This window comes from Cynocephalus volans, chromosome 8, assembly GCF_027409185.1.
Source record: "Cynocephalus volans isolate mCynVol1 chromosome 8, mCynVol1.pri, whole genome shotgun sequence".
Taxonomy (NCBI): Eukaryota; Metazoa; Chordata; class Mammalia; order Dermoptera; family Cynocephalidae; genus Cynocephalus; species Cynocephalus volans.
Window position 1 is genome coordinate 53,406,932 of NC_084467.1, and position 18,582 is coordinate 53,425,513.

The 18,582-nt window shown below is 32.2% G+C and overlaps 1 protein-coding gene across 6 annotated transcripts in view; it reads right to left on the reverse strand.

The window, feature by feature from the left end:
* DOCK7 (dedicator of cytokinesis 7) overlaps positions 1–18,582 on the reverse strand; it is a 204,200-nt gene that overhangs the window by 153,705 nt on the left and 31,913 nt on the right. For all 6 annotated transcript variants that reach the window (XM_063106104.1, XM_063106103.1, XM_063106102.1 and 3 more), the window contains exons 8-11: positions 14,629–14,695; positions 13,531–13,680; positions 5,939–6,019; positions 3,683–3,848 (exon numbers count right to left, since the gene is read on the reverse strand). In XM_063106104.1, the coding sequence (XP_062962174.1) occupies positions 3,683–3,848; positions 5,939–6,019; positions 13,531–13,680; positions 14,629–14,695 (464 nt within the window). The remainder of the gene's footprint in view (positions 1–3,682; positions 3,849–5,938; positions 6,020–13,530; positions 13,681–14,628; positions 14,696–18,582) is intronic.

An 18,582-nucleotide genomic window follows, 5' to 3' on the forward strand; every position in this document is an offset into this window, starting at 1 on the left:
TAACAACTAGATTGAACATAAACAAGGAAATAGAAGACTTGAACAAAACTGTAAACAAACTAGACCTAACAGACATTTAACAGACATTCAGCATACACATTCTTCTCAAGCACTTGTAGAACACTCCCCAAGACAGTCTATATACTACATCACAAAACAAGATAGGATAAATTCAAAAGGATTAAAATCATACCAAACATGCTCTCCAAGAACAGTGGAATTAAACTATAAATTAACAACAGAAAAAAAATGGGGAAATTAATAAATATGTGGAAATAAAATAGCACATTTCTAAACAGCAATGGGAAAAGGAGGAATTAACAAGAGAAATCAGAAAATACTTAAAGATGTATGAAAATGAAAATATAACATACCAAAACATAAGGGATATTGCTAAGACAGTGCTCAGAGAAAAATTTATAGTTATAAATGCCTACATTAAAAAGAAATATCTCAAATCAGTAATGTAACCTCACACCCAAGAAACTACAAAAGAAGAGAAACTAAACCCAATGCAAGCAGAAAGATACAAAAAAGACAACAGCAGAGTGGAAATAAGTGAAATAGAAACTAGATAAACAATAGAGAAAAATCAATAAAACCAAAAATTGTTTCTTCAAAAAGATAAAACTAACAAACCTATACCTAAACTGATGAAGAAAAAAATAGAAAAGACTCAAATCACTAAAATCAGGGAAGAGGACACATCACTACAGACCTTACAGATAAAAAGGATTATACAGCAATACTATGAACAACTGGAAGTCAACACTTAGGTTAGATAACAATTAGAAAACTTAGACAAAATGAACAAATTTCTAGAAAGATGCAAAGTACTAAAACTGACTCAAGATGAAAGAGAACATCTGAATATACCTAAAATAAGTAAAGATATCTAATAACTAATGAAGAAACTGATGACAAAGAAAAGATTAGGCCAAGACAGTTTCACTGATGAAAGAAGAATTAATACTAATCCTTCAAAAACTCTTCCAAAAAACAAAAGGAACATTTCACAATTTATTCTATGAAGCCAGTATTACCCTGGTACCAAAACCAGATAGAGGCATCAAGTGAAAGAAAAACTACAGATAACTATACTTTATGAATATAGATGCAAAAATCCTAAACAAAATAGTAGCAGACTCTGACAACACATAAAAAAATGATATGCCATGACTAAGTATGACTTTTCCCAGACATTTAATGTTAATTTAACATCCCAAACCCAATCAATCAGTGCAGTACACCATATTAAAAGGATATAAGACAAAAATATACAAATCATTTCAATAAAGGCAGAAAGAGCATTTGACAAAATCCAGCTGCCTTTCATAATAAAAACACTAAAAAAGTTAGGAATAGAAGGGAACTTCCTCAGCCTTCTTAAGTACTTCTATGAAAAACATATAACAAACATCATACCTGATGGTGAAAGACTGAATGAATTTGCCCTGAGGTCAGGAACAAGACAAGGATATCACTTCTATTTAAAATTGTATAGGAGTTTCAAGTCAAGATAATTAGAAAAGAAAAAGAAATAAAAGGCATTCAGATTGTAAAAGAAAAGTAAATCTATTTTTATTTGCAGATGGCATGATCTTACATAGAGAAAATCCTAAGGAATTTAGGGAAAAAACAAACCAACAACAACAATTGCAATTAATAAATGAGTTCAAAAAGGTTTCAGAATATAAGATCAATATATAAAAGTCAAATGTATTTCTATACACTAAAAAAGGACATTTTAAAAATTAAGAACACAATTCCATTTAAAACAATATCAAAAAACAACAAAATACTTAGGTATAAATTTAAAAAGAGAAGAGCAAGACTTATATACTGAAAACTAAACAAAACTATTGAAAACAACTTAAAAAGATCTAAATAAATGGAAAACATCCCATGTTCATGAATTCAAACACAATATTATTAAGATGGCAATAATGTATAAACTGATTTACAGATTCAATGCAAGCTCTATCAAAACACCAGCTGCCTTTGTGTAGAAATTGATAGCTGATCCTAAGATTCATATGAAAATACAAAAGAACCCCAAATAGCCAAAATGACCTTGAAAAAATGATAACGCTGGAGAACCCACTCTTAATTTCAAAAGTTACTACAAAGTTAAATTAATACAGCATAGCACTGGCATAAGGTCAGACACATAAATCAATGGAATAGAATTGGGAATCCAGGAAAAGAACTATACATGTAGGGTCAACTGATCTTTGACAAGGGTGCTAAGATCATTCAATGGAGAAAGAACAGCCTTTTCAACAAATGGTGCTGGAAACACCGGATAGTCACATAAAAAGAAATTGAACTCCTGCCACACACCACATACAAAAATAAACTAAAAATGGATTATAAACCTAAATATAAGAGCTAAAACTATAAAACTCTTAGAAGAACACATGCAAGTAAATCTTTCTGAACCTGGGTTAAGTTGTGGTTTCTTAGATATAACACCAACAGCACTGCAACAAAAGAAAAAAATAGAAGAATTGAACTTCATCAAAATTTAAAACTTCTGTGCTACGAACAATAACATCAAGAAAAAAGAACTCACAAACTGGGAGAAAATTACTTGCAAATCAAGGGATTTGTATCCAGAATATATTAAAAAAAACTCTTACAACTCAAAGGCAAGAAGATAAAAAACCCATTTAAAAATTGAGATCAATTAAATAATAAAAAGACAAAAACGCCATTAAAAATGGGCAAAGGTAATGAATACATATTTCTCCAAAAAAGATACACAAATAGCCCACACAAAATGATGCTTAATATCAGTAGCTATCAGAGAGAAAGGCAAATCCAAACCACCATGAGATACTATTTCACCTGCACCAGGATGGCTACAATCAAAAGACAAATAATATCAAGTGTTGGCAAAGATATGGAGAAATTAGAACCTTCATACACTGCTAGTGAAATTTCTGAAGGTGCAGCCAGGTTGGAAAACAGTCCAGCAATTCCCAAAAGGTTAAACACAGAACTACCATATGATCCAGCAATTTCACTCCTAGGTTTATAACCAAGAGTAAAGAAACATATGTCCACACAAAAGCCTGCCTATAAATGTTCGTTGCAGCATTATTCATAATAACCAAAAAGTGGAAACAATCCAAATGACTATCCATTGATGAATATAGATAAACAGAATACAATATATCATACAATGGACTATCATTTGGTAATAAAAAGGAATCAAATTCTGATACATGTTATAACTTGAAAGAACCTTGAAAACATTATGCTAAGTCAAAGAAACTAGCCACACAAGAACACACATTGTATAATTCCATTTGTATGAAATGCCCAGCATAGGCAAATCCATAGAGACAGAAAGTATATTAGTGGTTATTTAGGGCTAGGTTTGGGATATTGATGGAATGAAGAGTGACTGCTAATGGGTACAAAAGTGTTTCAAAATTAGATCGTGGTGGTGGTTGCAGAACCCTGTGAATATATCAAAAAACACTGTATTATACACTTTAAAGGGGTCAATCGTATGGTACATTACTTATATCTCAATAAAAGTGTTAAATGAAAAGAAAAAAAAGACATCTTTTTATGCCACATCACATTTCAGAGTTTACAAATTAAACAAGCCTATGTAAGAAAAAAGAAAAAAATTATACATTTAGAAATATTTTATATACAACACTCTTACCTCCAGTACTGATTTCTACTTCTGTGGAATCTCTTTCCAAACTCCCAGCACTGCTAACAATATTCATTAAATGGATGGCAGTCCAAGCAAAAGGCATACGATACTTCCCAAGTCTTTGGCAAAACTGATCAGCTTGACTTTTCAGCTTCTCCAATTTTTCCTTATTCTGCAAAACAGAACTTTACACATTATATGATTATACTCAAAATAAATCACCCTGACTTGCAACCAGGCAAGTGACAGAGCACGTGACACAGGGGCCGTGAGCCACACTGCCCCCACTCACAACCAGGCAAGCAACAATGCACACCCAGGGTCCTGAGACAGGGGCTGTGGGCCATCGCCCCCACCCAAAGAACATCTTAGAATGTATTTATTCACCATGTGTGTTTCCTTCGAGTGCGTGACTTGTCTGCTCACGTCCTTCATCAAATTTCTGTTAAGATTTTTCTAATTCACTTTTACGAGTTCTTTATGCATTAAGGATGTCAATCTCTGTGTTAAATTTGTTCCTTATCAATTGACTTTAAATTCAATTTGTGATGTTTTCCTTTGTATGTATGTTGAGAAAATAATTTTCTATCTAAACATTAAATTTAAAAAATCAATTAAAAGCTATTCATCCTATATAAAGAAACAGGTTAATAATTCTTAATTCTCAGCAAAGATGGAAAAACAATCTGTACTTTTCAGAGACCAAGTAACAATGTTTTATGTTAACCAGTGAACAGCCTCAACCTATTCTACACTTGTATACATAGAGTAAGTCTTTGAAACTTCTGTTTGGGGGAAAAAGAAGGAAAGCAAGTACCAAATATGTTTATGTACTGCAAGTATTATTTTAGAAAAGAAAGTAAAACCATGGTCTACTCAGCTAACTGCTAACTACAAAATATTCTAGGTTATGATTTGTTAAATTGTGTTACTTTGTAAAGATGGAAGCAGCTAAGCCAATGTGAAATAGTCCTTAATTTACAGCAACCATGAAGTGGGAATGGGGGGCACAAATAAGCCAATGATAAACACACCCAGAGCTGAATAAAAGAAGCAAAGGAAAAAAGGATTATAAGAGGACTAAATCCTAGAAAAAGACTAATGGTCCAAACAGTTCATGCACATCTGGAAGACATCTTGAGGCTGGCTCAATTTTTAGGCTACCCCTGAAACAAACACTAACGAAGCCCTCAATAGCCAGCCAACAGTCCAAGACTGAAAACCTATACCATCTCTCTCACATACTCTTCGCATATACAATGTTGGGGAGGTATACGCTAATGACAGTGTCCTACCTTGCGACTCAGGGCTGCAAAAAGATGGAAAGATAGCTAAATAATAGCACTGTTTATTGCTATATCTATTAAACATCCAAAATAGGTTTTTGCTTTAAGAGCCTAAATATCAAGTATAATTAATTCTATTACTCTATTTAAAAATGTAAGGGAATAGTAGAGTAAGCTGCTGGTATACATATGAGAGCTCCATATAACAGAGCAACTATAATTTGTAAAATGACAACCTGGAGAAAGCCATAATACTTTAACCCTGAGTTCAACCAGACGGACAAGAAGAGTATCATGCGCTGAGATCTACCTATATTAGCAGAAAAAGCTCAGTTTCTGTTCTGAATTTCAGAAAAATAGAAAGCAAAACATTTTCCACATTTTGGGGGCTTGCCCAGTATTCCTCAAGCATACTTCTCCTGGCTGTTACAGTATTAAATTCTGTGTTCAAAGATCCAAGGATCACCTGTATTCTTGTAAGTAATTCAGGGTATCTGGAATTTGGTATTAATTATTCAACAATTTTTTTGCTTTAATAAGTTTATCAAAATTCAGAAATTAGTCATCTGATGGCAAAACAGAGATTGTACTTTTGACTTTTTACTATATTCCTTAATTATGTACAGTCAAATGGAAGCCAAGAATATTTATGTTTTGCTAGGAAAAGTTCCATTAATATCACTATTTTGTAAATAAAGGAAATTTTTAATTGTTTAGGAATAAAATTGAATTAACTTAGTTCTCTCCAAGAAAAAAAAATTTTAAGAATCAATTAATTTGGGGTGACAGAAATTTTAAATAAAAGCACAGAACATGACACAAGCCAGGTGACAAAGAAAACAAAGAAAAAAGGAAGAAAGGAAGTAAGCCAACAGAAAAAATTAATTAATAATGAAATTCTTTAGTATGTTTGTATAATATTCTCCCAAATTACAATAGTAATCCTGTGAGGAAAATGAGAACAATAACATTCTACCTTGCTGGCATCTGCTTCTTTGAAAATCATATATGGTTCTGCACACTCTCCAATGTCTCCTTGCTGAAGGACTTTTTCTAGCTGTCAAAGGATAAAAAGCAAAGATTAATTAAGCTTTAAAAAAAAACAGTCAGCCTGAAATGCAAGAACGGTTCACTACACTCAAACATAAATCAATGTAATATGCCACATTAATAAAGTGATTGAAAAAAAAATACACGATCATCTCAATTGATACAGAAAATGCACTGTACAAAATTCCACACCTTTTCATGGTACAAATACTCAACAAACCAGGAATACAAAGACACTACTTCAACAAAATAAAGGCCATATATGAAAAGCCCACAGCTTACATCACACTCAATGGTGAAAGACTAAAAGCTTTCCTCTAAGATCAAAGGATGCCCACTTTAGCCTCTTCTATTCAAAATAGTACCAGAAGTGCAGGACAGAGCAGTTAGGCAAGAAAAAGAAATAAAAGGCATCTGAATTGGAAAAGAGAAGTAAAATTATTTCTGTAGATAACATAATCTTTTATGTAGATCTAAAGATGCCACACACACCAAAAAAAGGTTAGATCTAATAAATTAATTCAATAAAGTTGCAGAATACAAAATCTACACACTAACAATGAGGAATCCAAAAAGAAAATTCAGAAAACAATTTCATCTACAATACCATCAAAAATAATAAAATATTTGGGAATAAACTTATCCAAGGAAGTTAAAGATTTGCACATTTAAAACTGTAAAACATTGCTGAGAGAAATTAAAGTAGAGCCAAATAAATGGAAAGATATTCCATATTCATGGACTGAAAGACTTAATATCATTAAGATATTAATATTATCCAAAGCAACCTACAGATTTAATGCAATCACTATCAAAGTCTCAATAATGTTTTTGTGGAAATAAAAAAATCCATCCTAAAATTCACATGGAATCTTGAGGGACCCTAAATAATCAAAACAAACTTGGGAAAAAAGAAATAAAAGTTGGAGGTCTCACTCTTCCTGATGTGAAAATCTATTATAAAGCTACAGTAATCAAAACTGTGTGGTACTGGCACAAAGACAGACATGTAGACCAATGGAATTGAATGGAAAGTCCAGATATAAAACCCTCACATACATGATCAAACTATTTTCTACAAGGGTGCCAAGACCATTCAATAGAGAAAGGACAATCATTTGAACAAACACTGTTGGGAAAATTGTATATTCAAATGTAAAACAATAAAGTTGAACCCTTACCTTACATGATATAAAAAAAAATTAACCCGAAATGGACCAAAGACCTAAATGTAAAACCTAAAACTGTAAAACTCTTAGAAGAAAACACAGGAAAAAAGCTTCATGACTCTGGACTTGGAAATGATTTCTTGAGTATGACACCAAAGCACAAGCAATAAAAATAAAAATAGATAAATTGGACTACACCAAAACTTACATTAACAACACAGAAAGACAAAATAAGCAGAATGAAAAGGCAACCTAAAGAATGGGGGGAAAATCTGCAAAGTATGTATCTGAAAAGGGGTTAATATCCAGAATACATAAGTAACTACAACTTCCCAACAAAAAATCAACCCCATTAGCAAATGGGCAAAGGACTTGAATAGATATTTCTCCAAAGAAGATATACAAATGGCCAACAAACATATGCAAAGATGCCCAACTTCACAAATCATTAGAGAAATGCAAATCAAAACCACAATGAGATACCATCTTACACACATCAGGACAGCTACTATCAAAAAAACAAGTGTTGGCAAGAATGCGGAGAAACTGGAATCCTTGTGCACTGTTCGTGGGAATGTAAAATGTTGTAGCTGTTATGGAAAACAGTATGGAGGTTCCTCAAAAAATTAAAAACAGAATTACCATATGATTCAGTAATTTCACTTCCAGGTATATATCTGAAAGAATCGACAGCAGGGATTCAAACAGACATTTGTACACCCATGTTCATAAGAGCATTATTCACAATAGTCAAATGGTGGAAGAAACCTAAGGGCCCATCAACAGATGAATGGATAAACAAAATATGGTATTACATACAGTAGAATATTATTCAGCTTTAAAAAGAAAGGAAACTCTAACACATGTTACAAACTGAATGAATCTTGAAGGCATCATGCCAAGTAAAACAAGCCAATCACAAAAAGACAAATACTGTATAATTTCACTTATATGAGGGATCTAGAGTAGTCAAGTTCACAGAAACAAAAAATTGGATGGTGGTTGGCAGGGGATGGGAAAAGGGAATAATGAGCAGTCATGTTTAATGGTTTACAGAGTCTCAGTTTCACAACATGAAAAAGTTCTGGAGATTGGTTGCACAGCAATGTGAATATACTAATACTGAATTGTATGCTTAAAAAGTTAATAAATTTTGTATTATGTGTATTTTAACATAATTTAAAATATTTTAAAAAGCAATCAGTCACAAATTTATTCCAGTTAATATATCAAAAGGCATGATAACAATTTAAAAATGATAACTCACAAAATAATATTCTTAAGTAGCCAATACAATAGGTTCCACTTATCATCCTTCTCCAAAATGTCTCACTTTCCTCCTATAAAATGTTTAAGGTATTTTTTTAAAGAAAGAAATGTAAATTAAAAAGGATGAAAATCCAGAAACCCAATCAAGTGTATAAGGAATCTAGCTCATAATAAAACTGATACTTCAAATTAGTGAACAGAGGATATATAAAAAGCTCTTACTAATTAATAAGACAAAGTAAACAAAAATCCAATGAAATGAATGTGACTAGCCAGGTATTTTTGTAAACATACATCTATATACAAATTCACTGAGTGGCACACTTAAAATTTGTGTATTCTATGTAAATTATACTAAAAATTACTTACAAACATGTTAAAAATGAGCTAACAATCTGAAGAAGCAGTTCACAAAAAACAATATCCAAATGGCCAATAAATTACTCAACATTCTTAGTCATCAAGGAATAATAAACTAAAACCAAACTGACAACTCTACAAATGAACCAGAAATAAAATAAATTAAATTAAAATGTAAAATAAAATAAAATCTGATGATAGCAAGTGTTAAGAAGACAACGGAGCAACTAAAATTCTCAAACATTGCTGATCACAGTGGAGTGTAAATTGGACTAACAATTTTGAAAAACTGCCTGTGTCTACTAAAACAGAAGATATAAATACCCTAATGTTCCAGTAATTCAACCTCTATATATATATATATATATATATATATATATATATATATATATATCCCATAGAAATACAAACATATTTGCACCGAAAATCATGTACAAGAACGTTAGTAGCAGTATTATTTATAATAGCCCAAAGCAGTAAAGACATTACATTGAAAGAAGCCAGGTACAAAATACTACATATTGTATAATTGTATTCATATCAAAGTCAAGAAGAGGAAAAGCTAAAAATGAATACTATTTGTCTGGTGGAAGGGAAGGGTAGCTACTAGAAAGAGAAACAAGAGAATCCTCTGGGGTAATGGAAATATTGTATAATTTGAGCTCAGCAGTGATTACACTGACAAATACATGCGTAAGAATTCATCAAGCTGTTTACCTCAGATATATGTACTATATAAATCTCACTGTATTTTATACTTCAATTTTTAAAAATCAATGAACACCAAGTGTGAACAACTGAAACTAGTTTTTACTAGGAATACAGTAAACAGAAATGAGTACAAATGTCTATCCTTATGGACTGCAAATGTTCGTAGAATTACCAACAAACACCACAAACTTAAATGAACCAAAATGCCTATCACCAGTAATTGTGACACATCCATATAATAAAATACTACAAAGCAATGAAAATGAATTTTAAAACTGCTGCATATAAAATGGATTAATCACACAATCATGTTAAGACAAAAAACATATATTCTGTTTGGCCCAATTAATATAGTGTTCAAAAACAGGCAAAAATTGTGGAAGAGGGATGGAGTAATGAATGGAATGAGTCACAAAGGTAGTTTCTGGGATTCTGCTACTGTTTTATTTCTTAACCTGACTAGGTAGTCACATAGTGTATTCATGTTGGAATAATTAATCAAACTACATATTTATAACTTTCATTATTTCTATTATTATGTCATACTGAGACAGGAGGTGCTCAGCTTCCCTGAGGCTGGGTCTCAGGCCACTCCCCTGACTCTCAAACCACTCTCTGAAGTCTCAGGCCCCTCTTCTGGATCCTGAGTTACTGTTGCATGTTGCACCTATTTTCAGCACCAACATGGGGGGGATTGAGACCACAGGAGGCAAATATGATCAACGTCCATGGTCGAATATGCACAGACTAGGAGTTACATAAGCGTTACATAACTGCAACACACCCTCTTAGTTAAAATATTCATAGACAACATGAAAATATTAGGTAGTCAACGATAAAAGGTGGAAGCCAGGGCAAAATGAGACAGCAGCTCACTCTCAGGCCTGCCCGCACTTTACCTGTAAAGTATGTATTCTTTACTCTTTCTATTAAACTAACTTTCACTTTCTACTCTGACTCTGCTCTTGAATTTTTCCTGCAGCAGAGTCAAGAACCTGATAGCAGACAGGGTCAAAAGGTCAGTGACCTGACCTACCCCAAACCTCCTCCAGTAACAATACTTCAATAAAAATTTAATTAAAATAATTTTAAGTGAACTTTATTAACATTACCTTATTGTAATCCAAGTTTTTGTTTGCCTATTTGTGGGTTTCTTTCAATGTGCCTTGCATTTTTGTTCTCTAAAATGGCAAGTATACATAAACAATAATTAAGACATAGTGGTGTAACCCCTTCACATATTTACCAGAAAGTAAGTATGCCAATAAACAGGAATAGGCAAGGAATTAATAATCCTGGCTGAACCAGAATCCCCAAATCCCATACAGTGACAGTGTAGTAACTATACTTATAGTCCCAATATTTCACCCTTCCTCTACCCCTCCCTTTGCTATATGAATAAAGAGACCAAGTATATTTCCCAACTCTGAGTTTGTGTTCTATCCTGTGACCTGTTTTGGCCAATGGCACGTTAGCTGGCATGATATATGACCAAAGACCTTAAAAGTGCCTTTGTAACTGAGTCTGCTCTTTGACACTTCTGCAATCACCAAGACAAACAGGCAGCCTGCTAGAAAAGAAGAGACATACTGAGAAGAACACCTTTAGCTAAATCAACTGACAGACACTTGAAGGAGCACAACCATCTTAACAGAGTATAGCCTGGACCAGCTGACCAAAAGACAATTCAGATACATGAACTAAATAAATGCCTATTATTGCATCCCACTATTTTGTCTTTTTGCTCTTATATAGCAATAACTAACCAATACATACACCAAGGAAATCTTTCTCTCAAGAAACAAAAACGTCCTGATGGACCACAAATGATAAAAGAAAACCTCCTAAATACATTTCCTTTAAGATTTAAATAACAATTTTACTTTTCTTTTGGTTAAAATTACAGAAAAGTCTTTTTCAATGTATGTACATACATTTTTATGTGTACGTATGTGTGTATGTGCATACACAGTCATGCATTGCTTAATGACAAGGATGCATTCTGAGAAATACATCAATAGGCAGTTTCATCATCATGCGAATGTCATAGAGTATACTTACACAAACATGCATAGCATAGTCTACTACACACCTAGGCTATATTGTATAGACTATTGCTGTTAGACTACAAAGCTATACAGCATGTTACTGTACTGAATACTGTAGGGCAACTGTAACACAATGGTAAATATTTGTGTATCTAAACATATTTATACATAGCCAAGGTATAACAAAAATACAGTATTATAATCTTATAGGAGCACCAATACATATGTAGTCCACCATTGGCCAAAATGTCATTAAGTAGCACATGACTATTTTACACAGGTGGGATCATATAGTACATAGCTTTGTACCAGACTTATTTTTCACTAAATATATCACACATACACATATCATTAAAAATTCTTGCATATTGTGATTTTAATGGCCATAGTATTATATCATATGAATGTACCATGATGTATCTATTTCCTTATATTAAACATTTACAGTCAAATGTTTCTTATCCTTAATCCTATCTAAGCCATTCAGTCCCATGATGACAACCAAATCTTGTCACCAAATAATTTCATTTTCAAGCAACCAATATTCCAACCATAATCTCTATTTATTTTAATCTAAAAATGTAATTTATTCAAATTCCCAACTATCATTTTTACAGAAATTGACAAGCACAATTTTCCCAAGATAATCTCTATTTTTATCAGATCATTGCCAGTCATATGTTCTATTTTATAAAAACTTACTATTTTACCCATGTTAAAAAACTGTTTATTTGTCATTTATATTCACTTACAGATCTTTATTTTACTCTTTAAGTGAGTTTCTGAAAAGCACTGCTGCTAAACCTTTGCTTATAGGACTGTTCATTGTAACTAAGATTTATTTTAATCTGAATTCATAGGAATATTTACCCCCTTGTGGGTAAACAGGATTAATTCCATGACAATCCACTTTATAACCTTATTATAAAATTCATTACTTCTTTATCATAATTTTATATAAATAAAGATAAATGATTAAGGAATATATTTTAAGATACTCTCATGTCAAGGTCTAGTTAAGGTAAATTATTCTTTAATTTTCATTAAGCAGTTTAGTAATGTTTAGATTTTAGAATTTATAATCCTTATTCTTAATTGACTGACAGTCAAATCATAATGCTTCATGACCTAAATGATTTAGATTTTAGTATTTGTATGATTTAGGAACAGACTGATAAAATTATAGTATAGTTCTTGTAATGATTAATTTTATATGTCAACTTGGCTAGACTATAATGCCCAGTTGTGTGGTCAAAAACCAGTCTAGATGTTCCTGCAAATGTATTTTTTAGAGGAGATTAACATTTAAAGCAGTAGACTTTGAGTAAAGCAGATTATTATCTATTATGTGAGTAGGCCTCATCCAATCAGTTGAAAGCCTTATGAGCAAAAGATTGAGGTTTCCTGAAGAAGGAATTCTCCTGAAGACTATAACTTAGAAAACCTGAGTTTCCAGGTTCCTGTCCTGCAGAATTCAAAACTCGAGACTACATCAACTCAACTCTTACCTGAATTTCCAGTCGGCCAGCGTACCCTGCAAATTGTAAACTTGCCAGCCCCCACATCGTGTGAGCTATTTCCTTAAAATAAACCAATCTATCCCTCCGACCCCTCACTCAATAGATAGATAAATAAATAAAATGCATACAACATCTATCCCACTAGTTCTGTTTCTCAGTAGAACACTAATAAAGCTCCCCATTCAAAAAAAATTAACTAGCACCTACACTGTGTGAGGGTAGTTCAAAAAGTTCATAGAAAGACTCATATTACCTTTCAATTTTATTTTCCCATGAACTTTCTGAAGTACCTTCATCTGTCCCATACTGTATTAAGGAATATCAAGATGAAAAAAATAAGTAGAGGTCAAATCTTTGCCCATGAAAAGTTTGCAGTATTGGTAGGGAGACAAGTATACAGACATTTCACAAGTAAACAAATATATTTAATATTATTCTCACCTTTATTACAAGAAAAACATCTTGGGAAGGATAAGTGATAGAAAAAATAGCTGATCTTGCCAAGGTGGTAATGGCAGCAGGTGGTACATGGGGACGTAACAATCCTTTCATCTGGTCAGAATTAAGGTCAAAATAAAAGTTTTCTGAAATCTAAAAAATATATTCACATATTAAATTCTAAAATTTTACAAAAACCCACAAAAATCATAAATACCCACCTTTAAAGTATTGCACATATTAGGACATTATAATCTAACCTCAGTTTATCTTATATTTCACTGAGACCAATATGTCTAAATCAAAGCGAAAGAAACAAGCTATTTGGGAAATATAATACAATAAACACATTGTAAAGAATCATATCTCAAATTCTTTTGATTACAATTTTAACCTCTAATAAACTGTACAAAGAAATTATCATTGAGATAGATGACTCCAAATTGCATTTTTAAAAAATTGTATGAATAATATCTCAGCAGTTTTGATATACCAAATATAAGTTGCTAGAGAAGAGTTTCATTGAAGAAATCCATAACATGTCATATGATGACAGCAGAAGTCACTGAAGACACTTCAAGTTTCTACTACACATTAGGCTTAGAATATTAAATTAATAAATGCTGTATGAGACGGCTCTCTGAAAAACTCCTAAATGTAATAAAGATATGATAGTAAAACTAAAAGCATTATTTAAAATAGAATATTTAAAATATACTAAACGGTCTTTTAGCTGGTGAGAATTTAAAAATTATGTCAATAAAAATTCACTGTCATCATCGTTCTTATCTTTTATGCATTCTTTGCCTGAAATGTTTTTCCTGCATTATCCTTTCTGCTCCTTAAATTAAAAGAAAATTGCTTCTGCTACTTGCTTTTGGATCCCTTTCAATGAAACAAAAAACAATTTTCAACTAAAGTATTTTATAATGAGAAAAACTAGTCTTAATAAATTAAATTTCTATTTCCCTTTTTAAAAGACCCATGTTTAATAATTCTCAAAAAAAATCATTACTTATTTATCTCATATAACAACTTAAAATCAGGTTTTGAAACTTATGATTATGAACAAATAACTACAGTCAAATGTTTTAACTTTACCTTTTTCTTTTCCTTGACGTCATATAAAGCCAAACTGGCAAAAATGGGTTCAATTTCAATCTCAAACCTTTATGAAGAAAAATTTTAAAAAATTTAAAAATAAATATAAAAGACATAGTTGAAAAGAAATTCTGACTCCAAAACTAAATTATCTCAATTCCTTGCATTTTTCTACACCTGTGCCTTTGCCTACACTACACCTTCTTCCTGAAATATACTTTTCCCTGCACATGTTTCATGGTCCTAATCAACCATTACCTCCTAGGTAATGGTCCTCATAGGTAATCCTCCTTAATTTCTCCAACTACAACTAATCTCAAACTGCCTAAAAGCTTCATGGCTTTTTATGTCCATTTTGTGGCACTAATCACTTTCTAATATTTGATTGTTTATTCACATATGTTCATTTTTAAATAAGCTTTAAAAATAAGCTTTATTTTTCAAATTATAAATCACACATTCAATGCAAAAAACTTAGAAAATACACAAAAATATTCAGAGGAAAACAGGAGCCCTCAAAATTCCACCACACGGAAAGAATCATAATTAACAGTTTAATGCCTAATCCATCTAGACTTTTGTCTATGTATAAATGCACCTGTTAAACGGATTTTTTAAAAACAAAAAGTGTCATGATAAACATAATATTTTGTAGTTTGTTTTTTTTAACTTAACATTTTATGGCAAATCTCTATGTCATAAATATTAATCTTACTATAATCTTTAATGCTGGCATAGTAATTCCCTTATGGGAAAATTTATTTTATAACTGTATGCTTAAGTTGAAATGTCTAATTCACTTCCAAAAATGATAACTTACATATAGTAAACATTTAGTAAATATTTACTGAATTAAATAATATGTAATGTGAGGTTAACTAAAACTCTAGAGCAATGACAATTTTGCCCCCAAGAGGACATCTGGTAAGGTCTACAGACATTTTTGGTTATCACAATTGCAGGAGTATTACTGGCATACAGCAAGTAGAGGCCAAGATGTAACTAATCACCCTACATTGTACAGGACAGCCCCTGACAACAAAGAACTATTTGGACAAAAATGTCAATAGTTCTGAAGTTGTAATAACCCTGCTCTACATTGCTAAGTTTCATATTACAAAAATATCAGTCAAGGTCCTTGTAGGAGACAGATAATATATTTGCATTAATTATGTTAAGTGAAATAAGCCAGGTACAGAAAGAGAAATACCACATGTCCTCACTCATAAATGGTAGCTAAAAATAAAAAGAGAAGGAAAGAAAGATGCGACCATTACAATAATTCACTGGAAAAAAATAATAAGTCGTTGAACTTTCAAAAGGAGAGAAGAGAACTAAGGCCACTAGAGATGGGAAGGGAGAAAGATAACAAGAAATTGGTAAAGGGCCACAAAAAATGATTACATTGTATAATGTTGAGTATACTAATTATCCTGAAAAAATTTTAAAAATAAATAGTTTTTTTAAAAAAAGAAAGTTTAATAAAGGACCTTTACAAAGATCTGGACAGAATCTAGAGAAAACAACTACAGAGAGTGCCACTCCCTGGGGCTAGCAACAACAGGAGTCACTACCAACCCTGGACCTAAAAAAGAACATGAAAGTGGTAGCCAAAAATTAGAAAGCATAGCTGCACAGAGCGCCCTTCACAGAAACTGTAGCCTTAGGAAGAAGGAGGCAACAGAACAAAGAGACTCAGTAGGGAAGGAGTTAGGAAAATGAAGAGCCTACCTACCTGATCTCACTCTCTTCCACCCTCTAACTTCTGGCTAACACCTACTTCTTCTCTAAAACACTTAATACTCTCAATCTTTTTTATTTTGGCCACTCCAGTGGGTAAGTGATATTACACTGGATTTTTCATATGTATCTTTTCATATACTTATCGACCACCTGTAAATCCTCTTTTGGTCCATTTTTCTATTTATTTTTGGCTTTTTCCTCACCAAGTTGTAGTTCTTTATGTATTCTGGATATAAGCACACTGTCAAGTAAATGTGTTGGAAATATCTTCTCCTCCTCTATAGCTTGTCTTCACTCTCTTGGGTCTTTTTATGAACAAAAGTTGTCCATTTTAATGAAGTAAACTGTATCAATGTTTTCCTCTAGGGGTAGTGCTTTCTGTGCCATGTTTAAAAAATCTACATTCTCTTTTAGAAACTCTACCATTTCGTCTTTCACATTTAGGTCTACTATCAATCTGTAAATAATTTTTTGCATATGGTGTGAAGTAGTGGTCAAGTCTCCTTTTGTCATATATATGTGTATATACTTATATATATGTACACACACACACACACACACACACACACACACACACACTTCAAAAAGTAGTGGAAAAACTGAATTGAAAGATATGAATGTTTCCATGAACTTTTTTTTTTTTGTCTTTTTCGTGACCAGCACTCAGCCAGTGAGTGCACCAGCCATTCCTATATAGGATCCGAACCTGCGGCGGGAGTGTCGCCTCACTCCCAGCGCCACACTCTACCGAATGCGCCACACTCTACCGAATGCACCATGGGTTCGGCCCTCCATGAACTTCTTGATGTACCCTCATGTATATACAGAGAGAGACAGAGAGACAAAGAGACACAAAGACAGACAGACACAGAGAGACAGAGAGGGAGGGACAGAAGAGAGGGAAATAGAGAGAGGACGAAAGAGAGAGAAAGAGAGAAACAGATATCCATCTGCCCTGACAATTTACTGAGATACCCTTTCCCCACTGCTCTATGGTGCCCACTTTTATGTAAATCAAAAATCAATAAACATGTGGGTCTCCTTAGTCTATTCCATTGGTCTATTTGTCTAATCATTCATCAATACTATACTGTCTTAATTACACAGTGTCATACTAAGTCTTGATATCTGGTTTTGTTTTGTTTTTTGTGATGTTCTTCAAAACTGTCCTGTCTCCTTTTAGCTCTTTGCATTTTCATATAACTTATATTCAGCTGGAAATAAGCAAAAACAAATCAAAGGTAAGAGGAATACTAATTTATTTATTCAGAAAATTAGTATCCCAATGTATAATTTAGTGCTACAAAACTCCTGTATAATAACTTTTTTTATAATATCCTTATAAAGATCTATACAAGGGTGCTTCAAAAAGTTCATGGAAGGATCCATATTACCTTTTAATTCTATTTTTCCATGAAATTTTTGAAGTACCCTTGCATTATTACTGTGATGAACAAAGGTGCAACTCTGGAGAAAATAATGTGAAGAAACTAACACAATTCCAGTGTGCTCTACTTTAAGAAAGGCTTTAATGTGTAACAAGAATTTATAAATTAAATACATTGTTTCATTTTTTTTAAAGTTTCTGAAGGCTCTTCCAATAAAAAAAGACTGCAAAAATGCATACATATTTTTTCTTTTCTCTTTCTAAATGTGTATTTCTCATGCATTTAGTACACAATTTGAGTAAATAACTTCAAAAAAAAAAGCATACCACAGTATTCCCATTCAAGCAAACATATGCATGCTCTAGTTTATCAAGAAATGCTATTTGAGAACCAGATATTCAATGGCTACTAAACTGCAAAAAAAAGGTAATTTTTATTCACCATAAATGTAATGCATACTAATTTATTTAAAATGTTAAGGATACAAAAAAACATAAAGGAAAAAAAAAAACTTTTAATGAACCAAAGGCCAAAAGACATTACTGATAGAATTTGGCTTATTTCCTTTAGGAAATTTTTAATTGGATGTGTATGCACACATTTGCTTAAAAACAATTAAGATAATACCATTTTGAAAATTATATCAATATGTGTTGACCTTCAATTATGATTTAAAGTCAATTTGACCTAATATTAATATTGGCCCCTCTATGTCTTAATACATATTTTTACTTTCGACCTTTCTGGGTGCTTATGTTTCACATGGATCACCTGTTTTTAAAAAAAAAAAAATCATACAACTGGATTTTTTAAATGCAGTCTG